At 61.4% G+C, this 21,950-nt stretch overlaps 1 protein-coding gene across 1 annotated transcript in view; it reads left to right on the top strand.

Moving 5' to 3' along the window:
- GTF2IRD1 (GTF2I repeat domain containing 1) overlaps window positions 1-21,950 on the top strand; it is a 115,092-nt gene that overhangs the window by 38,509 nt on the left and 54,633 nt on the right. The window contains exons 3-11 of the mRNA XM_049639380.1: window positions 1,439-1,580; window positions 3,937-4,092; window positions 5,868-6,051; window positions 6,778-7,088; window positions 8,296-8,385; window positions 10,267-10,350; window positions 14,963-15,146; window positions 19,838-19,863; window positions 20,754-20,863. Of these exons, the coding sequence (XP_049495337.1) occupies window positions 1,439-1,580; window positions 3,937-4,092; window positions 5,868-6,051; window positions 6,778-7,088; window positions 8,296-8,385; window positions 10,267-10,350; window positions 14,963-15,146; window positions 19,838-19,863; window positions 20,754-20,863 (1,287 nt within the window). The remainder of the gene's footprint in view (window positions 1-1,438; window positions 1,581-3,936; window positions 4,093-5,867; window positions 6,052-6,777; window positions 7,089-8,295; window positions 8,386-10,266; window positions 10,351-14,962; window positions 15,147-19,837; window positions 19,864-20,753; window positions 20,864-21,950) is intronic.

The following is a 21,950-nucleotide window of genomic DNA, read 5'->3' as shown; positions in this document are numbered from 1 at the left end:
TTGTAGTTAGTTACAATGAAATACGGTAGTTCAGTTGCGCTGGCCTCATTTCCGGGGCTTCGTGGCTATGGCATCGGAAGTGCAGGCAGAACATTCCCATCGAGACGGAGAGTTCTGTTGGGCGGCACTGCCCTAGAGGGTGTTACGGAGGCTCCTCGGGGGACCAGTGGCCCTGTGGCTGTCCTGGGGGCGTGGACAAGACCCGCCTCCCCTGGCCTTGGGTCCCTTCATGGCCTTCCTGAGGGACCCTGAGGATAACAATGACACTTGCTCGGCCGTGACCTGGCTGTGGCATTGTCTGGGGCCCGGGGCCCGGGGCCTGGGTCCTCGGGTGGTCTGCATGGGGCCAGACCTCTTTTAGGGCGTTTCCTCACAGTCCAGGTCTCTGTGTCTCTGGGGACATCAGTTCCCGGGGAGTGAGTATCTCCTCCAACAGCAGGTTGCTTTAATCTTCAGAGGAAATCAGCACACACCCTTCACCATGGGAGAGCCTAGGGGACAGGCTTGCTGGCTCTACAATGTCCCTGCCCGCCCCCCCCTCCCCCCGCCTCCTCAGCAGAGCGACTCTGAAGCTGAAGCTGCCGCAAGAGGCATGATCATGGCCCAGAGAGGTTGAGGAACCTGTCCTAGATCACACAGCAGCAGGACTGTGATGAGAAGCCAGGCTTCCTGACTGCCAGCAGAGCTCTAACTCAGATAAAAACCAGCATTTATGAGGCGCCGAATGCAAGCTGAGAGCTTCGCAGGCAGAGTTCTTCTGCTGACCTAGGTCAGGGGGCTGAAATGCTCGTGGTCTCGGCCGCAGGGCCCCTGTGTGAGGGCTTCCTGTGCTGTGGGCCGGCCAACCTCAACTCTGGGACTGCAGAAGTAACCCCTCCGATTGTGTACCCACACGAGGTGCCCCGGTTTAGAGATGTGTTTTCATGCCAACCAGGCCCCACGACCAAGCCCATTGAAAGCCTGGGCACTGGGCCGTTTGGCCCCATTAGTCCCAGAGCAGGAAGGCGCTGATGGGGGATTGAAGCCTGGATCTGTCTGAGCCTTGGTTCTCCTGGGGCCCCCCACCTCCTCCTCAGTTAGGACTTTGAGAAAACCTAAGACAGGATTGTCCCTGGGGCTGGGGCCAAGCCTCAGCGCGGAAGCCACCTGCCCCCAGCGCAAGGCAGACCTGGGAGGAGGGACGGGCAGAGGCCATGTGTCTTCGTTCTCCTGTCTTCTCCCCTGACCTTGACCAAGCTTTGGCGGGGGCGGGGGGCATCATTCACTCATTCCTGCTGCAGAACTGACTGAGAACATTGGAGGGGTGACCTCCCCCTCGAGCTGCTGGTGGGCTCTCAGGCAGCTGGGAACTCCCGTCGCACCCCCAGAGCCGTCACTGGAGGTGTCCCCAAGCAGGGGGAGCCTTCCCCGGGCTCACGTACCCTGCTCCCCCCTGCAGTGCTCGGCGCTCTCCAAGCTGAATGCGGAGGTGGCCTGTGTCGCTGTGCACGATGAGAGCGCCTTCGTGGTGGGCACCGAGAAGGGGAGGATGTTCCTGAGCACACGGAAGGAGCTGCAATCAGACTTCCTCAGGTTCTGCCGTGAGTACCCCGGGGCTCCGGGGGCGGGGCCTGCGGTCCCTGAGGGCAGGGGCTCTGGCGCATCTCTGGGTCCCCAGAGCATTACCAGGTGGCCCTGTGTCGGGGTGGGGGGTGGGGTTATGTAGGCTTCCCAGTGTGGCGTCGTTATGGGGGGGCAGAGTTTTGATTGGAATCAGACACACAAACCCCAGGGGGGGCCAGGCCCGACCCCTCCATCTGCTCATTGACAGAAGGGACACTGAGGCCCAGTGTTGCCCGGTTCCTGTGAGTCTCTGACATGGGGACCGAGTGCATCTGTTCACCTAATACTTGCTCAGTCCCTGCTGTGTGCAGCACCCTTTACAATGCTAACTCAGTTACCCAGGGCAGGTAGGCACTCTCATTGTTATAGTAACAATCTTGGAGCCGCCTCCTAGTGGCTCTTGGGGACCAAGTGACTGAGGACCCATGCAGCACGAAGGAAATGCTTGATAAACTCGATCCATAGTGCTTTGGGCCAAGCCGTGTGCTCAGGAAATACTTACCTCTGGTTTACAATGAGAAACTGAGGCCCAGTGAGCATAAGCCACGTCCCCCAGGGACACACAGCCGACAAGCGGTAGAGGCCAGGTTTCTGTTCTGAACGCCGTGCTCTTTCTGCTACGCCCCTTCAAAATAGGGGAGGGACAACAGGACACCCCGCCCCCCCTGCTGGGAGCTCTGAAGCAGGGGTCTTTCTGAAGCCTCCAACTCCTCAACGCTACCTGGGCCTTTACACCCTCATAACTCAGCCCCTGGCTCTGCGTTCTCCCCTCCCAGCATCCCGCGTCCCCACCGCAGGCGGTGCTGTGCTGAGTGCTGGCTCACCTCCAGGTGCATTCTCACCTCTGCCCACTGGAAGGCCCTCCCTCCTCTCCCCTGCCCGCAGATGCCTCCCCGGCCTCCAGATTCACATTCCTCCCGCCCAGGCCCCCTCTGTGCCGCTGCCACTCCTTGCCCCCCACCCCAGCCCTTGCTCCCCACACTGTGCCAGCTTCCCATGCCCTAAGCTTCCATGCGTGCTCCTGGTAAGCTCCTGAGCGAGGTCAGCGTCACCTTTGTGGTGGGTTAGGTCCTACAGGGTTGGGGCCTGGCCCCAGCGCTGAAGGCCAGCATCCCCCCGGCCATTCGAGCCCACGATTTGGGACTCAGAGCTCTTGGGGTTAAGAGCAGGCCCTGAAGTCAGACGTCTGGGGCCCTATCCTGGCTCCGCCACCTGCTGCCCAGTGGGCCTTAACCTCCTTGTCTGTGAGAGGGGAGGACAGTGCTGCACTCCTCGAGGGTCGATCCGAGAATGAAACAAACCTCCTAGAGGTTAGAACAGTGCCGGGCACGTGGTTTACACACAATATACGCCGGCTGTTTTTGTCCTTGCCACTATATTAACATCTGCCTTATACCCGGGGTCTGGACCCTAGATCAGCCATTTCAGGGAAGGCTGTCCCCTGGCACTGGACTTCCAGTGCTCCCAGCTTCCAGATGCTTCCCCAGCCGCCCCCACCCCTACTCCCACTCAGCTCTCAGAGCCTGTGCCCTCTCCCCAGGTTGGGTGGGGGCTGGACCAGGGTAGAGTAGACAGCGCCAGGGTCCTGTGGCCCCCGATCGGCCAGGCTGGGGCGTGTGCACCTGGCTTCCCGGAGCCAGGCAGAGCTGCTATTTATAGCCGGGAGCTCGGCTGGTTTATTTCAAGCTCCACGGATCCCGGGAGGGGAGCCGGCTCCAAGCTGCGAGGGGCCCTCCAGACCCTCCACCCATCCCCTTTCCAAGGCATTTTCTAACATTTCCCTACCCAAAGGTTCACTGATACTCCCAGGGCCCCACCCTGGCCCAGCCTGGCATGAACCTGCCTCTTTGCAGCCCCTTGGCCTCCTGGAGGTGTCCCCATCGTCTCCTCGTCTGGCAGAGCAGAAAACTGGGGCCTCGATCGCCTAAGACAGCATTAGTGTCAAAGCCCAGAGAGGGTTGGATGGAACAGACCTTGGCTGAACCCCAGTTCTGAGTCAGGCCAGCTGGTTTTTATGCGAGAGCTCACAGACTGAGGCCCAGAGAGGGAAGGGACTTGCCCAGGGTCACACAGTGAGTTAGAGGTGACCAGGAGGAAACCCAAGCCCTATGCTAGGCACTAGGAACTCAGAGATGACCAGCCCCGCCCTGGGCAGGGGTTTGGGGCAGGGCCCGCTTGTTCGTTCGTTCGTTCGTTCGTTCATTCGTTCATTCATTCCTGTTCCGTGTTGAGTGTCTCGCTGCAGGGTTCAGCGCGGGGCAGGGACATGCCAGCTCGCTGGGCAGGTGGTAACATGGGTGCTCACCATGGCCCGACATGCTCTGTGTCCCGCAGGAGGGGCCCCATGGAAGGAGCCGGAGGCAGAGCATCCCAAGAAGGTGCCGCGGGGCGAGGGTGGCGGCCGGAACGTCCCTCGGTCTTCCCTGGAGCGCGGCTCGGACGTGTACCTTCTGCGGAAGATGGTAGAGGAGGTGTTTGATGTTCTTTATAGTAAGATCCTTCCTCATTCCATTTGGGGCCCCCGGGCGGGTGGGAGCCCCGGTCCCTGCCCTGCTGAGGAGGCCCCTCCCGGCCCCCCCCCGGGCCCCGGGCAAAACCCCCAGGGGTGTCCCCCCCCCCCCCCCCCCCAGCCCTCCCTCGTCTTGTATCCCCAGGCATGGCTCCTCCACCCCGGCCTTGCTTCCTGAACCACCGTCCCCACTGCCCCGGCCTGCCTGGTGCTGCTCACTGCCACCTGTCGCCTGGAAATGGCCCCCGGCTCGCCCTGGTCTCTTTTCGCCTCCAGGCCGGCTCCCTGCTGCCCCCACCTGTCCTTGACCAAGGGCCTCTTCCTAAAACACAAGTCTGACCAGGAAGCTCTTCCTCCCACTGCCCTGGGGGCTCCCCGTTGCCCTCAGTGTGGCCTAAGCACCCACATGGCCGGTCCCGCCCACCCCCAGCCATGCTGCCCTGCCTGACGGAACCGTTTCCTGTTCTCCAGCACACTCCGGCTTCGTTTCACACCTCCTCGCCTTTGCACCGCTGTGCCTTTTCAGACTGCCTGCCCCTCTGTCTGGTGGACGCCACATTATTCTCTAAGGCTCGGCTCTGGGCAACCCCCTGCCCCACTGGCTTAATGCCCCCTTTGGGTACCCACCATGTCCTGTGCCCTCACCAGCGCAGTGCTCTCTGGGGTCAGGGTCTGTGCTTGCCCTTTCCGCTGTTCCCCAGCCTGTAGTTCAGGGCCCAGCAGCGGCAGATGTTGACAGGGTGTTTGTTGAACGACTGAGCGACAGCTGACTTAACTAGTTAGCCGAGTCCTTCCTGTGGGGGAGGTGGGCGGGCCTGGCCTCCCTCAGAAGCGTCAAGTTGCAGAATCTCTGGCCCGGTGGTAGCCCTCACACTCTCTAGGTCCCTAAGGGTCCCACCTCTGGCTTTGTTCCCTTCTCTACTGCAGCCTTTGGTTGTGTGGAGCAAAGGTCTGTGGGGAAACTCCCGCTGTCGTCTAGATGTCAGGAGGAAGAGGAGGCCTGGGTGGGAGGGGAGGCCCGGAGGGCCTGGGTGGGCACGCTGGCCACCGTGGGAGGGGAGGACTTGTCACACGTGGTTGGCCAGGCCACCGCCCTTTTGGCGGCTACGGGGTTGGTGCCCACAGCCCCCCACACGCCTCGCCCCACTCTGTCCCACCGCCGGTGGAACCTGAGGTGGCCCTGAGGTGAGCGGCCTCTTACTGGCTCCAGGTGGGGCTGCAGGGTGGGAGTGACAACAGTCATTCCTCACCCAGGGCCCCTGGGCCACCCTGAGTCCCCAGCCAGTCTCCCCTCCATTCACCCCTTCTTCAACCCCACCACCTTCTGTCCGTGTGCTTCCTCTCTTCCTGAATCTGTTCTTCCTGTTTCCACTCACCTCCTCCCTTCCTCCCTGCCATCTCTCTCCCACCCTCCTTTCTCTCTCCCCCGTGTCTCCTCCTCACCTCCCACCCGCAACCCTGCACCCCACCCTCCCCTCCGCCCGGGTGCCCTGAGAGAAGAGAATGGCGAGAGAAGCTGGGAGCCCTGTCTGTGGGGGAGCCCTGGCCCTCGGGTGCACACAAAGGGGACTTGTCCCTAGCGCTTGCCCACCCCTCCCCCCCCACTTAGCCTGTCCTGTGTGAAGTTCACAGTGAAGGGGCCCGTGGGGTCCAGTCTCCTGGGAACCCGGCACCACAGGGAGTGACTCCACGTGGCCCCAGCCCAGCCTGGCTGCCCTCTCACACTAGACCCTCTCCTCGACCCCCTCCCCAACAGGCGAGGCCCTGGGAAGGGCCAGCGTGGTGCCCCTGCCGTACGAGAGGCTGCTCAGGGAGCCGGGGCTGCTGGCCGTGCAGGGGCTGCCCGAGGGCCTGGCCTTCCGGAGGCCAGCCGACTACGACCCCAAGGCCCTCATGGCCATCCTGGAGCACAGCCACCGTATCCGCTTCAAGCTCAAGAGGTGAGTGGGCCCGGGGCCTGGTGGCTGGACTGTGAGGTCCGGACCAGGACGGGCCAGGAGGGCGACCTGCTTCCATTCTGGCTCAGCCACCTGTGGCCACTTACCCAGTCACGGGGAGGGGACTTCAGACACCCGAGGGGGACTAAAAGCTCCCAGCCTGGCGGCGGAGGTGAGGCAAATGCCCGGTCATAGAGCATGATCTGAGCCAGGCGTTGTGTCACGGGGGCCCCCAGGGGACTTCGGTGTTGCAAAGAGGCTGGAACAGCCCTGGCTGGGAGCCACATCATGTGTGCTCGCTGGGGTTATGTCAGGGGCTGGGGGGAGGCGAGGAGGTGGAGGCTGGCGAGCTGGGTCGAGCGCTGGAGCTGCCTGGAGACCGGCCCGAGGCTGGGGCATTGCCCATGGGTGTTCAGCAACCACCTTCTGTGCACAGGCCCAGAAGAGGAGGGATGTGGTAGGAGCTGGGGGGCGACCGGGCATGTGATGGCTGGGTGGGAGGCACGGAGGCCGAGGGGCAGGGCCCAGCTCCTCCAGCGGCCCTGGGCACATTACAGCCCTGCCCTGGCCTGCACCCCTGCCTGTAAAATGGGGACTAGCTCCCGTCCTGTGTACCTTGCAGGCCGCCATGTTGTGCGGGGGCCGGGCTGGGGGTCTAAAGGAAGAGATGGGACCTTCTGGTGGGTCAGGTGTATGAAGCCATCACGTATCCTTCTCTCCTTCACCCAGGCCGCTTGAGGATGGCGGGCGGGACTCAAAGGCCTTAGTGGAGCTGAATGGCGTCTCCCTGATAGCCAAGGGGTCTCGGGACTGTGGCCTGCATGGCCAGGCCCCCAAGGGGCCACCCCAGGACCTACCCCCCACCGCCACCACCTCCTCTGTGGCCAGCTTCCTGTACAGCAGTGCACTCCCTAACCACACCACGAGAGAGCTCAAGCAGGAGGCGCCCGCCTGCCCACTTGCCCCCAGCGACCTGGGCCTTGGCCGGCCCGGGCCTGAGCCCAAGGCCTCTGGTGCCCAGGACTTCCCCGACTGCTGTGGTAAGCTGCTGCTGGGACCCCTAAGTCTGAGGGTGGGACAGGGGTCACTCGTGTGGGGGCACCCTCCCAGGGCAGGTCTGGGTGCCCAGGCCCACCCCAGGCTGAAGGAGGCACGTTGGGACAAGGGGCTGGGACAGGACAGCTGGCGACCCTGGGCCTCCCCTCAGCCGTCTGTGAACAGTATCCTTGGCCTAGGGCCAAGCGATGTCCAGAGGAGTCTGGAGTCAGTAAACATGCTAATCGGTCACATGCTACATCCGCAGCCTGGGTTGGGGGTACTGGAGATAGAGAAGGGACACCTGGATGTGAGAGAGACCTGTGTTCACATCCTCGGGCTCCTTGGCTTAGTGGCTGTGTCCTAGAGCAAATCTCTACCTCTCTGAGCCTCAGTTTCCTCATCTGTCAAGTGCAGATGCCAGTAGAACCTCTCACAAGGTTATCGTCCGGGTTAAGTTCCCGGGCCAGTCAGCAATGCAGATTCTCAGGCCCTGCCACAGTCCTGCTGAATCTGAAGCTTTGGGGACGGGGTCCAGTCGCCTGTGTATTCCAATCTGCCAGGTGATTCAGATGGTGCTCAAGCTTGAGAACTGCTGTATTAAAGCACTGAGTCCGGGGCACCCAGGTGGCACAGTCAGTTGAGCATCTGACTGTTGATTTTGGCTCAGGTCGTGATCCCAGTGTCATGGGATCGAGTTCCACATCGGGCTCCATGCTGAGTGTGGATCCTGCTTAGGATTCTCTCTCTCTCTCTCTCTCTCTCTCTCTCTCTCTCTCTCTGTCTCTTCCTCTGCCCCTCTCCCCACCTGTGCTCTCTGTCTCTCTAAAATTAAACACACACACACAAAACCCCTGAGTCCAATGCTTAGTACATAGTAGGTGCTTAGAGGGGGCTGTTATCAGGAGGAGAAAAAAGGGCTTCCCTCCCCTCCCCACCGCCAAATGTGTGGGCTGAGTGGCGGGTGGGACTTACACACCCGAAATAGGTGTCCCCGCCTGTAAAAGGTGTCCTGGGACATCACAGCTTCTCCCTGATCTCCCGTTTGGATAGCAGACTCTGGCCCTGGTCAGGGAACTTGCCTAGAGTTCGCGATCACGGGGCTCAGTTCTGGGGTCTCCCTGATGGATGAGGCTGTTACCCCAGGCCAGATCTGGGGGAAGCCCTCTTGGGGCCCACCTTGAACCTGTGCCTCTCCTCTGCCTTGTCCAGGACAGAAGCCCCCCGGGCCTGGTGGTCCTCTCATCCAGAATGTCCACGCCTCGAAGCGCATCCTCTTCTCCATCGTCCACGACAAGTCAGGTAGGACGGTGCCCATAGCAGTGCCCTGAGCAGACTGGGGACCCGGGGCTGGGGGTGGTGCTTCCCGAAATGGAGATGTGTCCACTGGGTCTTAAAGGAGAGCTGTGCACGAGGGACCTTGAGTCAAACCAGAGTATGACAGTTCTGCATTGCTATGTGACAAACTACCCCGGAACATAGCTTAAAACAGCAAGTGTTTCCACCTCATAGTTTGCATGGGTCCAGAATTCAGGAGCAGCTTAGCTGGGTGGTCCTGGCCCCGGATCTCTCATGAGGTTGTGATCGGGTTGCCAGCGGAGGCTGCGCTCATCTGAAGGTTTGACCGGGGCCGAGGATCCACTTGCAGGCTCACTCATGTGGCTGGTGGCAGAAGGCTCCTTCCTACTGCATGGGCCCCCACGGGGCTGCTCGAGTGTCCTCGTGATGTGGCGGCTGGTTTCCTGACGTTAGCAATCCCAAGCAGAGTAGGGAGGAAGCCACGTGTCTTTCATGACCTACGTCACAGGTCACCATCAGTTCTACCGTGTTCTACCCGTTGTTTTTTTTTTTAAGTTTATTTATTTTGAGAGAGAGAGAGAGAGAGAGAGAGAGAGAGAGAGAGTGTGTGTGTGTGTGTGTGTGTGTGTGTGTGTGTGTGTGTGAGCAGGGGAGGGGCAGAGAGCGGGAGAAAGGGGGAATCCCAAGCAGGCTCTGCACTGTCAGCATGGAGCCAGACGCCGGGCTCGAACCCACAAACTGCGAGATCATCACCTGAGCTGAAGTCAGATGCTCAACCGACTGAGCCACCCAGGTGCCCCCGTGTCCTACCCTTTAGAAGCCAGAAATGAGCCACCCACACTCACAGGGAGTGAGAGGAATTAAACTGCACCTCTTGAAGATGAGAGACAAAAAAATTATGTGGGCAGATATTAAAAGTACCACACGGTATTTGGGAATCATTTATACCCAAAGGGCTGAAGCAAGACTGTCCAGCCATTATGCCTTGTGGAGATCTCAGCCTCGGCTTCAGTGAGAGGGTCCTTAAGAAGACCTAGTCCCCTGGGGCACCTGGGTGGCTCAGTCGGTTAAGCATCCGACTTCAGCCCAGGTCATGATCTCACAGTTCGTGAGTCTGAGCCCTGCGTCGGGCTCTGTGCTGACAGCTCGGAGCCTGCTTCGGATTCTGTGTCTCCCTCTCTCTCTGCCCCTCCCCCACTTCCGCTCTGTCTCTCAAAAATAAATGTTAAAAAAATTTTTTTTAATTAAAAAAAAATGAAAATGAAAAAAAATTAAAAAATGAAAATAAAAAAAAGACCTAGTCCCCTGAAGGGCGCCTGGGTAGCTCAGTCAGTTAAGCATCTAACTCTTGATTTCGGCTCATGTCATGGTCTCGCGGCTTATGAACTCGAGCCCCACGTCAGGCTCTGTGCTGCCAGCGAGGCTGGGTAAGACCCCAGACGTACAAAGTGTGAGGGTTAGTGGTCTGAGGTCACGACTCGGCATCTCAGGGAGAGCACCCTCTCAGCCCCCTGCCCGTCTAGGGCAGGAGACACCCAGGATGGACAGGCTGAGCCTACGTCATTAGCCACTGCCCGTGGGGGCAGACAGAGGCAAGAGGAGAGAGCAGGTGTGGAGACCAGCAGGGCGTTGTGTCGGGCTGTCCCCTGGAGGAGGCTGGGGCCTCAGGGCCCCCGGTGGGAGTGGGTGGAAGGGGTGAGGCCCCTCCGGGGGGCTCTGCCGGAGAAAGCCCGGTGGCCTCGGCTGTGGAAGGAGTGTGGCTGTCCTGGTGCCCCCGCCCAGCGAGGAGGGTCTAGCGGGGAGCTGGACGCTCGTCACGAAGCAGCCAGGCCCTGGGCTCCCCGCTCCGACCCGCCCTCACTCGTACCTCCTGTGTTTTGATAGAGAAGTGGGACGCCTTCATAAAGGAAACCGAGGACATCAACACGCTCCGGGAGTGCGTGCAGATCCTGTTTAACAGCAGATATGGTGAGTGGGCGGCCCGGCCCGCTGTGTGGCCCCGGCAATGTGCTGAGCATCTCATTACGTGGCAGTCACTTGTGTTCCCTAACATGACAGCGGGAGCCATATGCTGGCACACAGCAGTGCTAATGTCATCTCCTGTCTGGCTGGGGGGGCGGTTGTGTCAATATTTCCCTTCCAGATTTCTCCGGGGGGGGCGGAACTGATGGCAGAGCCCCAGCCTTGACTCACCTGTGGGAGGCGGGCGGGTCGGCATCCAGAAGACCCAGAAAAACAGCCGCTGGCCTCGCTCACTTGCAGGGTCCGCCCCGCGCTGCGCTGTTTCCTGCCGCTGTGCCTTTGGGCCTCTGGGCCTCTGGGCCTCTGGGCCTCTGGGCCTCTGGGCCTCGCCCTCCGCCCGCCATGCCCCCCGCGTGTTTGGGGAGCACACTCCCACTCGTTCTTCGAGACTCAGCCTAGGCCGGCCGGGCCCCCAGAGCCGTGATGGGGTTCTCTCTGTCACGTGCCCTGCACCTGATGCCCCTTGTCTGTATCTGTTCCCGTGACGGCCAGGACCGCGCCAGCCCCTCCCTGTGTCCCCAGTACCCGGGACAGAGCCGGGCTCAGGGCGCATGTCTGCCCTCTGCACCTGGCTGGTCGCCGGGGCGGGCGTGCCTTCCACTCGGTCCAGCTTCACGCCCAGTGGACGGCGAGGCCACTGGTTGGCTGGAAGGCGGGGGCTGGAGCAGGTGGTCTGTAAGCCCCTCCCACCCTGGGTGCTCTGAACACCCCCCACCCCCACCCCGTGCCACGCGCTCCGACACACCCACTCTCCCGTCTCCCCGGCAGTCCTTGCTCACTCTGTCTTTATTGAGCTCCACCTGTAAACCCCACTCAGCGGATGGCCACGTGTGGCCCTTGCCTGCCTGGGCGGCTCTCACTTAACTGTGGAGATGACGCGAGTTCCCGCAGGTCACCGCAGGTGTGACAGCCACCCCCCGCTGAGTGGTGCTGCCCCACGGTGGGGAGTCCCTCCGTGGATGGGGCCGAGGGAGGAGATGGGGCAGGGGCCCCGGGAGCTCCCTGAATGTGCACGGTCCAGAACGAGCACTGTGCTGGGAGTCCACAGCCACTTGCCGGGTGACCTGGAGTTGGCCGTCACCCTCGGTAACCTTGGCCTTCTCAGCTTGAGCAGAAGGGACAGCGTGGGGCTTCACCCTCCTCTCTTCCTTCCGTCTCCTTCTGTCTTTCTGTCCTCACTCTCTCTTCCACCCTCCCCTCCTGCCTCGATAAAGGAGAACCCTTTCTCCGACACTTCTGACACCGGAAGGGTGGGTTTCCCAGCCCCAACAATTCTCCAGGCCTCTGGACACCAGCTGGGCGTCCTACAGTTCAGTCCTGAAGCAGACCCCACAGGTTAAGGGCCCAGTCCCAAAAGACAGCCCCGCGGTTAGGCCGTTTGAGGCCTATGGTCATTTTTCCGCGTCTTCCGGATGGTTCCCCAGACGGGCACCCGCACTTCTGTCCGCCTCTGCTACACATCCACGGTTCGCGTGACCCCTCAGGCTCAGCCAGCCAGCCTGCCACAGTGGCTCACAGAACCCGGAAACACCTTGCTTACCTTTACCTGTTTATTGTGAAGGGGACTGACAAACAGTTAGAGGACGAGGTACACGGGGTGAGGCCTGGCGAGTTCTCGAGCGCTGGAGCTTTTGCCCTGGTGGAGTTTGGGGTGCACCCTCCCGGCACATGCGTCCGCCAGCTCGGAAGCCCGGGGGAGCCCGTGGTTTAGAGTTTTTACAGGGGTCCCAGTAAGTCGGAGGGATTGGTTAAAACATTGTCCCGTGGTGATTCGCTCAGTCTCCGGCCCCTCTCTGTCCGGGGCGGTGGGGGTGGGGCTGAAAGGGGCAACCCTCTGATCACGTGCCCCCCCGCCCCGAAACCAGTCCCCATCCTGAGGGATCTGGGGGCACCCCCCTCATTATCATAAACTCAGGTGGGTTCAAAGGGGCTTAATATAAATAACAAGGCTCTTCTCAGGCCTCTCTCTCAGGAAATCCCCAAGAACCTGAGTCCAAGGCCACACATGGACTTCTTATTAGATCACGAGTTGCTCCCTCCCTTCTTTTTTTTCTTCTCACGCTTTCACTGGTTCGCCCACTTATCAGTCATGCATCCTGAGCCCTCCCACCTTGTGTCGTGCACTCAAGCCAACGCTGGTCTCAAGGCACTTCAGCAGGTGCCTGAAGATGTGTCTTGGGTTGTAGTGTAGTGCCTGGCAGAGGGGTGGTGGTGGAGGGTGGTGGGAGGAGCCCTCGGAAAGACAGGACCACACAGAAAAAGGTGAGGTCTTCACAGGCTTGAGCGGTCGGGGGTGGCTTCGTGGAGGAGGTGCCCTTTGATCCACGCTGGGGCTAGGGAAGCCTAGGCCTGCAGGCTTGGCAGGCTGTGCCTTCTGGATTGGGGCGGGGCTGAGCCAGGCTCTGGAGGCCTCCTAAGGAATCCGGTGCAGCCCGGGCGTCTTTGATGTGGTCTTTCTGGTAGACCCGCTCCTCCCCTCTTGCCTGGACCGCCCCAGGCAGGTGTGAGCTGGATGGGCAGTAGGGGGAGGGGATCTGGGGAGGGCTGGCCCTGTCTGCCTTGGGAGCCTTCTGCCCCAGCCGGGCTGGCACGGCGGCCTCCAGTCTTCCCGCCTGTAGTGCCCTCTGGATGTTTCCGGAACGCTGAACCTTTTGCGGATGCCGGCACCTGGCCTGGCCACATCCAAATCCAAGGAGAAGCACTGGGCTTGGAGTGGTTGAGGCCGTGTCCCTTCTCCGGCTTCCCCAACTCTGAGCTCTCCCTGCAGCTGTGCTGGGGAGAAGGCAGTCCCCAGGGGCACGCTGTGGCTGGCCTGAGGTATCCCGCAGGCCCTGGATAAGTGGATCCTGTCCCTGGCTCTGCCCTTTCAGCCACCAGCTCTGGGTGGAGTGGGCCAGCAATGGGGCTGGGGTGCGGAGTGGGGGGGGGGGAGGAAAATAGAACAGAGAAGAAATGGGGGGAACCCCAGCCTCCAGGAAGCCTCAAGAACATTGTCACCGGAAGGAGATTGAGACTACGAGGCACTGAGGATCCTCCATTCTCCCGTCTCAGTGGGCAGAGGCTGGAGGCCAGGTGGGATTGACCTCTGTGCACTGGGTCCCCTTGCCTCCGAAGAGACAAGCCCAGCAAATGAGAGGAACCCAAGTGGAGATGAATTCACACAGACTCGCAGAAGCTACCGCTGACGGGCTGGGGCTGGGGGTTGGGGGAAAGACATGGTTTGACAGCTGTTGAGATTTCGAGGGTTTAATTTGACAACGAGCTGAGTGTGGCTTCACAGTGGGATCTGGCTGCCAGAGCCGCCAACGCAGACCCGGCTGTGTCAACAGAAAAACAGTCTTGACGGCGTGCCAGGGAGGGCCCCAGGCAGCTCGGCCCCGTCCCGCTCCGGGTGTGGCCGGAGGGGAGTCCAGCTCGGAGCTGGCACCTGCTGGGACACGGAAAAACGCGGTGCGGCCGGAATGGGGAAGGGCCTGAGGAAGGGCACAGAGACGCGGGACCACTGGGGAAGTTTGGAGGGATGAGGCAGGAGGGAAGCAGACACCCAGCCCAGCAGGTCTCCTGAGACCTCCCAGGCCCTGGTGGGGGGGGGGGAACAGGGACCCATGAAAGTCCCATCAAGCACATAGTAGGTGCTCAAGAAGTACTTGGTGCCTGAATGAGTAAGAACACGGAGATGGGACATAAGTGAATGATTGAGATGGCCTGAGACTGAACCCAAGGGTCCACAAGGAAGGAACAAGGAACCCACTTTGTAAACCCGGATTCTGCCTGCACTGCTGTTGGCAAAGTTCCTACAGTCTCATTTCTGGCCCTGATGAGTAAGCATCATGTGCACCCCCCCGACACCTCCCTGGAGGAAAGAGCATGTCTGGAAGGCTGCAGGAATCCTGCCGAGAGCCCCCTCAAGCCTGGCTGCCGTTCACTCGCTCACCGAGTACAGGGAGCAGCTAGTCTGTGTCCCATCCTGTCTAGATAGATCCCAGATGGGGAGCGGTTGGCCGCCTGTGTCCCCGTGGAACTGAGGTTCTGGACAGTGAACCAGCATACAGACGAAAACATGTATAGTGTCAGGTCATGGTGAATGTGGGACGGAAAACAAAGCAGGGCGAGATGGAGGGGACTGGCAAGGTGACATCTGGGGGGACGCTTGAATGGGGAGAGGGAGGAAGGGCAGTGTCTGGTGATCTGGGAGGAGAGAGTCTGAGTAGATGGTAGAGCATGTGCAAAGGCCCTGGGGCAGGTGCGTGTCTGGCGTGTTAGGGAGGCAACAAGGAGGCTGCAGAGACTGGGATGGGCAGAGGGGGCACGGGAGGGAGGTGAGTCAGAGGTGATGGGGTCCTGGTCACGTGGGGCCTCGTAAGCCCAGGTAGGACTTCGGCTGTCACCGAGGGGGATGGGAGCCCGTGGGCATTTTTCAAGAGGGAAGTGACATGCTGCTCCATGGCCGGACAGGTGCAGGGGATGGGGTGGGGGGAGGTGATGGTGACCACGGCCCTGGGGCCCCGCATGTCCTGCAGCTTCCGTCCCGCGCTCAGCCTTGCCGTTGCCCTTCCAGCGGAAGCCCTGGGCCTGGACCACATGGTCCCCGTCCCCTACAGGAAGATTGCCTGCGACCCAGAGGCCGTGGAAATTGTGGGCATCCCCGACAAGATCCCCTTCAAGCGCCCCTGCACGTATGGGGTCCCCAAGCTGAAGCGGATCCTGGAGGAGCGACATAGCATCCACTTCATCATTAAGAGGTACAGGGCAGGGTGCGGGCCTGGGCTCGGGGCGCCGCGGTGTAAGGGCTGGGCAGGGCGCCACGGCAGGCGCGAGGCCGGGCCCGGGGAGGCAATGATGATGCCTGGGTGGGATGAAGGGGCTCTGACAACCGAGAGGACGGGCGGGCCAGGGAGAGAAGTCGGCCTCCTTAATCTGACAGGAAGGCTCCTCCTTCCTGGCCTCTTCTGAGGATTGAACGGGGAAACTGAGGCACGGTAAGGTCTTAGTAAGAGGTGTTTTCCTCCCCCTAAAGAAGACTGAGGCCTTTCAGCTTACCTGCCCCTGGAGGGGGGCCCACCTGAGGTCACACCCCACCTTGGGCTGCCCTACCTGCTGGTAGGCTGACTGCCTCTCCTGTCTCCCTAGGCAGCCTGGCGCAGGTGTGGGTAGGTGCGAGAATGCAGGACAGGATGCACTTGAGAGCTGCAAACCCCCAGGGTAGCTGGCTTGGGGCGTGGGGAGAGCCTGCTGCTGCCCATCCCGCAGTGTCGTTGCCCGAGACTCTAGCAAGGAGTTTGCCCTCACAGCCGGTTGGACCCCCACCGTGCAAGCATCCGGGTCTCCGGGCAATGCGCGGACTCCCTGGGATGTTTCCTCCTAAGTGGTTAGAGACGGAGGGTGGCCAGAAGCCATGCCGTCCAGCCCCCTGCCTCCAGGCAACAGGGCACCTGCTCCGGGAGCTCTCTGAGGCACGCCTCCAGGGTGTGCATGTACTCACGGCCGTGCTTCCTGGACTAGAGGCAGGCACTGAGGGCGAGGACTGCGCGTGGCTCGTGGCTGAATTCCCAGTGCCTAGAACAGCCCCTGGTATGCAGTAGGTGCCCCTTGTGTATGTGTGCAATGAGTGAATGAACGAACAAATACTTGTCCGGGGGTGCAAGGAGGCTGGGCATGGGCCTCCGGGGGTGCAAGTGGCCTCCGGGGGTGCATGGGCCTCCGGGGGTGCAATGAGTGAATGAACGAACAGATACTCGTCCGGGGGTGCAAGGAGGCTGGGCAAGCGGCTGGGGATCCACTCAGGGCACGGAGCTGTTCTAGAGCAGTGGGCAGGACCTCTGCAGGGTTGCTGGAGGCCAGAGCGGGGTCTGCTGGGCCCCTTTGCTTTGGGGGGGGAGGGAACAGCAGGCTCTAGGGCGACCAGGGCCCTGGAGGTGGGCAGATCCGGGAGGGGGCTGTGGTATCATCCCGGTTGGCGGTGGGTGGAAGGAGAGAGGTTGGCTCCATTTGGGGTGGATTCCGAGCTCTGCTGGGTTCGCCGGTGGGTGGACGGTGGGAGTGTGGAAGGGAGCACGGAGGCCAGGATCACGCCGTGTTTCTGGCCATACAACTGGGGGAAGCAGGTCTGGTGTGGGGTGGAGAGTTCACGTGGGGTATGCTAACCTGGAGATGATCGGATACAGAATTTTGAGAAGTCAGAAACTCCAGAGGGAGGTCTGTGTCGGAGATAAGATTTCTGAGAGTTGTCCTCGTGGGCCAGGTAGGGCTCTCGCCAGGGTGGAGAGAGAGAGGAGAAGGGAGTCCCCACTTTAGAGGCCAGGGCGAGGAGGAGGGGGGGGGGGGGGGGGGGGGGGGGCCCAAAGGTAACGGGGGGTGAGCGGGGGGGGGGGGTGGGGGCATGGTGGGAGGGCAGATTATTCTGGAAGTCCGCCCTGACCATGTGGGTCTCCTGTTTGGAGCCCTTTCCAGCCCCCGGGGTACAGGGCATACTCTGGCCCCAAGGCAGGTCGTCAACCCCCCCCCTGCCTTCCCTCCCTCACATAGAGCACAGCCTTGGACACCTTTCTCTGAGTCCGGGCCGCCTTACTGCCTCCAGGCCTTGGCTGAGGCTCCTCCCTCCGCCCGGATCAGCTCTCCCCAGCTTCCCACCTGTGTTCATCGTTCAAGGTTTGCTTACCTCTGGTCTGAGAGTCCTCCCCGGCGCCCTCGTTCAGAAAGGATTTCCCCCCGCCACGTTCTGGAAGTGAATTGAAACCAGTCGCCCTTCTGTCAGCCAGTGCCTGGTGTTGTGTAGCTTAAATGTCTCTTGCTGCTGCTGAGTTCTTTTCCTGCTTGACTCTCGGGAGGGGGACAGGGTAGGTGAGAAGAAAGCTTCAGGGACACCCCAGCGTCCCCCCATGTGCCTGGCCATGGTATTTGGGTCCTCACCATGGCTGACCTTGATCTCAGTCTAAACCAGAGCTTAATTTTTCACTAGTATTTGCCAAGTGGCTATTACAGGCTCAGCCCTTTGCTGGGCTCTACTGAGGACTTCACAGATAGCAGTCAGTCCCCGAGGCCACCACCAGTCACGGCAGGGGGCGTGGGATGGTCACTCCTGTGATGAGTTCAGGGCACAAGAGGACAACAGGTTTCCAAGTGTCGAGTCGATGGCAAGTGGCGAGCGGCAAGCCGGTGGGGCTTCCTGAAGGAGGAGGCTTTGGCATCAGGCAGATTGGGCTTAAAGTCACTCGAAGCATGATAACCTTGAATAGCCCTTCTCTTCTGAGCCTGTTTCTTGCTTGTAAAAATAAGGACAATGGTGTGGCCCTCTCCCCAAGATTTTCTCAACATAAAATGAGGAGGCAGGCCTAACACACTGACCTATAGTAGATGTTCAATAAACATGAGTCCTTTCGCTTGACCTCATCTTCCTCACATATAAAGAAGTAGTCAAGTGCATCGGTGTTGACGGCCTGAGTTTGGGTCCTAGCCCTACCTTTCCGAGCTGTGTGTCCTTGGGCAGGTCACTTAACGGTTCTGTGCCTCACTTTCCTCATCCATAAAAGGGGGCTAGTGGTGGTCCTTGCCTCACGGTGCTGATGGGAGACCACATGGCGGGAGGTGAGCGAAGTACCTAGAACAGCAGCTCCTCCCTCCCGAGCCCTCCGGACCTTTTCTGCTGTTACACATCCTCGCCTGGTCGGTGGAGCATTTGAGATGTGAGTCGGGCAGAAGTGAGTCGGGAGGCAGGGCTTGGGAGCTGCCAGCAGGCTTTCTCTGCCGCGGCCCATGTGTCTGCAGGGTCGGGGGCAAGTCAGGGGGAGAAGCCGATCCACAAGGCCTGGGGGTCTTATTTTCGGCGGTAGGGGGCTCCCTGGCCCCCCCAAACGCCCATTCCCACCAGGACACCAGCCCCGAGTGTCAGGGTCCAAGCTGACACCTGAGGGGCAGACACATCCGTTCTACCTAAGGCAGAACATAAGGGGCAAAAGCATGCGGAGGGGGTCCTGGGACTCTGGGATGTGTTTGGGAGATTGACCGCAACTGCTGGTCAGTGCCCATCAAGCAGCCCTTGCGGGCCTGGCGGCTCCCGAGGGCATCTGTCATGGTCCTGGAGCCTCGTCAGACCTCCCTGTCATCTGCCCCCCAATCCTCTTCCCAGGGAACCTGGCAGGCCACGGGCGCTGTCTCCCTGATGGACGACGGTAACACCGTAAATGATAAAACCAGAGTCGAGGCCAGCAGCCTCCCTGTCACCGGGTGGGGCAGAGGAAGCAGGAAGCAGGGCTCGGCGAGGAAGTCGGTCTTCCCAGATTTAGTCCCATGGCTCCTTCTCAGCCTTAGGGGACCCAGATAAGTGGGGGCCCCCAGGAGCAGCGGGGAAGGCGGGGCTCCTCAGAACGAGAACGGAAGGTCAGACCCCGGGCCTTGCCTGCCTCCCACGCTGACTTTTTGGCCTCTGAATTTTCTGCTGGCCTGGCCTTGGGCATTACTAGGCCCTTGTATTCGGGCTCCGACATCCTTTCTTGTGTCTCGTGTAGCATCTGTAGCCTGAGTGTCACAACCGAGGCCCTGTCCCCTCGTCCGGCTGTTCCATGGCACACAGACTCTGCTCAGGAACCCCCACCACTAGCTCCCCACCCCTGTGGGTGCCACCAAGGTGGGAGCCCGGGTGGACAGAAAGAATACCAGCCCTGAAGGCCGACAGGCAGCTGACCCCAGCTTCCTTGCCGACCTCCACCCCACCCCCCGTGTTCCTGGCTCAGACTTCAGGTGTCTCTCCGGGATGACGCGAGGGTCCCGAATGGTCACAGGCCCCCAGCCACCCCTCCTCCAGTCCGCGGTCTGTGTGGTGATGGGGTGGTCTGAAAGTGCCACGTTGCCCTCGGGGGCTCCCCATTGCCCACGGGGCAGAGAGCACGTGCCCGAGCCCAGCATGGAAGGCTGTTCCCCTCCCCCCCGAAGTCTTCCCAGACTCCTTCTCAGACTGGGGCGCCTTGGCTCCCGTGTGAGGGGTCCCCTGTGTCACCCGCATGGCTACGATGTGGTGACAGGCCTGGCTCGTTGCAGTCAACACGGAGCTTCTTGGGAGCAGGGTCGGTCCCCGTACCTGTCACTGAGACACAGGACATGATGGGTCGAAGCCCACGGGGCCCTGGCAGGAAAGGGGTATATATCGTCTGCCACCTGTGGCCAGAAGGAGCTCGGGGCTGGGGCACCGGGGTGGACAGCTCGGATCCTCCAGGACCAGCCCGCCCTGACTGGAGAGAAGTGCTCCTGGCTGTTCTGAACGGTGGCCTCTCCTCCCCCACGCGTGGCCAGCCCAGGACTCCGGGCTGCAGCGGCAGCCGTGTGCTTGGGACTGGAGTGAGCATCACCGAGGGGGCCTGGAGGCCTGTCCCTGAGCCCGGGGGGGTGGGGGAGCCCTCGGCCTGCATTGCTCTCATACCTGTCTCTCTCCTCTCCCCAGGATGTTCGATGAGCGAATTTTCACAGGTATGTGCGGGTACCATCCGTCCATTCTGAACCTCTGAGCTGATGCCCCCGAGGGCTTGAGCCGCCAACCTACGGGGACCCTGGCGTGGGGAGGGGGCCTGGGCGTGGCCACCGCACCCCGGGCAGACACAGCCCCCAGCTCCCGGTGCAGATGCCCCCTTCAGGGACAGTAAAGCTAACGTTTGCTGAATACTAACGTGCGGCGGGCAGTCTGGCTGGGAGCCTGTCCGTTCTACTTTAATTTCGTTTTGAACAGTCCTGTGAGGCGGGTTCTGCTCTTCTCCCTGAAGCCCAGCCAGTAAGCCGTGAGGCTGGCCGCAAACCCAGGAGTGTGGCCCCGAGCCCGGGCCGTAACCAGTAGGCGGCACGCCCCTCAGGAAGAAGAGGAGGGCTCTGCGTGATGCAGCAAAGGGAGCACAGATCTTGGAGCTCAGCAGACCTGGGTCCTGGTCCTGGCCCTGCAGCCCGCCAGCTTTGTGACCTGGGCAGGGTTATAGGAGCCTCACTTTCCACATCTGTGAAACGGGGGGCGATGAGGGCACCCAACTTCCTCTGGGGTTCTCCGCTAATTAAATGAGAGAGGGGTCCCGCAGTATGGCCTTGGGGGCATCGGCCATTTTCTGGAGGGTTCCCTCAGCCTTAGGAGTGTACGTGAGGTCGGGGACAGATGTCCTGTAATCCTCCCGGATCCCTGGCCTCCTCCGGCACCGGGGCCCATGTTCCTTCTCCCAGGAGGCATCTCTGCTCAGGACCTGTTCCTGGCCTGGCAGAGGCCAGACGACCCACAAAGGGCGCCCCCGAGAGCCTCCCACCAAGGCCCGTGCCCGCGTGTCCCACAGGCCGGAGGCTGGTGGGCCTTTGGTCCTGACCTTCCTTGTCTCTCCACCCAGGGAACAAGTTTACCAAAGACCCCACAAAGCTGGAGCCAGCCAGCCCACCGGAGGACACCTCTACAGAGGTCTCCCGTGCCACTGTCCTCGACCTGCCTGGGACCGCTCGGTAAGACACCCCCCCCCCCCCCCCCCCCGGCGCTGGGCTGATAGTGTCACTGCAGCGGGGAGCAAGGCCTGGGGCTGGCCAGAGGATGCTGTGCCCGGTGTCTCCTGACAGCCTCACACCGCGACACCCCGGGTAGGCACAGGGTCATTCCACGCAGAGCCCCCTCCCGCCTGTGTCCCCACCCTGCTGCGGGCCAGGGAGAATCTGAAGGGACAGATTCTCTGCCGACCGTTTTCCAGCTGGAGAACCCTTGTCCCCACTCAGGATCTTAGCCGGATATTGCCTGATGTCTCTCGCGGGAGCCCTTCCTTTGCACCCAGACTAGGTCAGGCAGCGGTCCTGCGTGTCCACAAGGCCCTGCGCTCAGCTCACGGCCTGGTCGTCACCGCCCACCAGTGCCCCCCCGACCCGGGCTCTGGGCTCCTGGGGGCCAGGGATGGTCCCTTTGTCCCAGAATCACCGCATCCAGCCCAGGCCTCCCTGACAGTGCTCTGTGGAGTTACTGAATTCCCCATCCCAGGGGCCCTGCCCAACTTTGCTGCCCACCTCTCTTCCCAGACCTCTGTCCCCACTCCAGGCTGGTGGCCTCTCAGCTCCCCATCCCACCAGGAAGTGCTGATTGAACCCCACCGTGCTCAGTTGTGGGGCTCCCAGACTGGCCAGACCCAGGCCCCAGGAGCTCCCACCCGGTGGGGAAGGTGGGTGCCCAGACTGTTCACCCCAGGATAGGAAGCAGAATCTCTGCTGGGCCAGCCGGCAACTGTTGTCCTGAGAGACCAGGCGCTGGGAATCTCGCTCATGGGGAGGCCCATCCTGTGGGGACAGGAGTGACCGTGGACAGGGGTGCGTTCGGCATTGGCAGCCTCTGTGGGTTCCTGGCTGCCTGGAGGGGAGAGCTAGGGCTGACGTGTGTTGTTTCTTGGCTTCCTTCCTTCCTTCCTTCCCTCCCTCCCTCCCTCCCTCCATCCTTCCCTCCCTCCTTCCCTCCCTCCCTCCCTCCTTCCTTCCTTCCTTCCTTCCCTCCCTCCTTCCCTCCCTCCCTCCTTCCTTCCTTCCTTCCTTCCTTCCTTCCCTCCTTCCTTCCTTCC

This window comes from Panthera uncia, chromosome E3 (genome assembly GCF_023721935.1).
Source record: "Panthera uncia isolate 11264 chromosome E3, Puncia_PCG_1.0, whole genome shotgun sequence".
Lineage (NCBI taxonomy): Eukaryota > Metazoa > Chordata > Mammalia > Carnivora > Felidae > Panthera > Panthera uncia.
The sequence above is the reverse complement of the archived record's forward strand: the minus strand, read 5'-3'. Positions and strand labels throughout refer to the sequence as shown.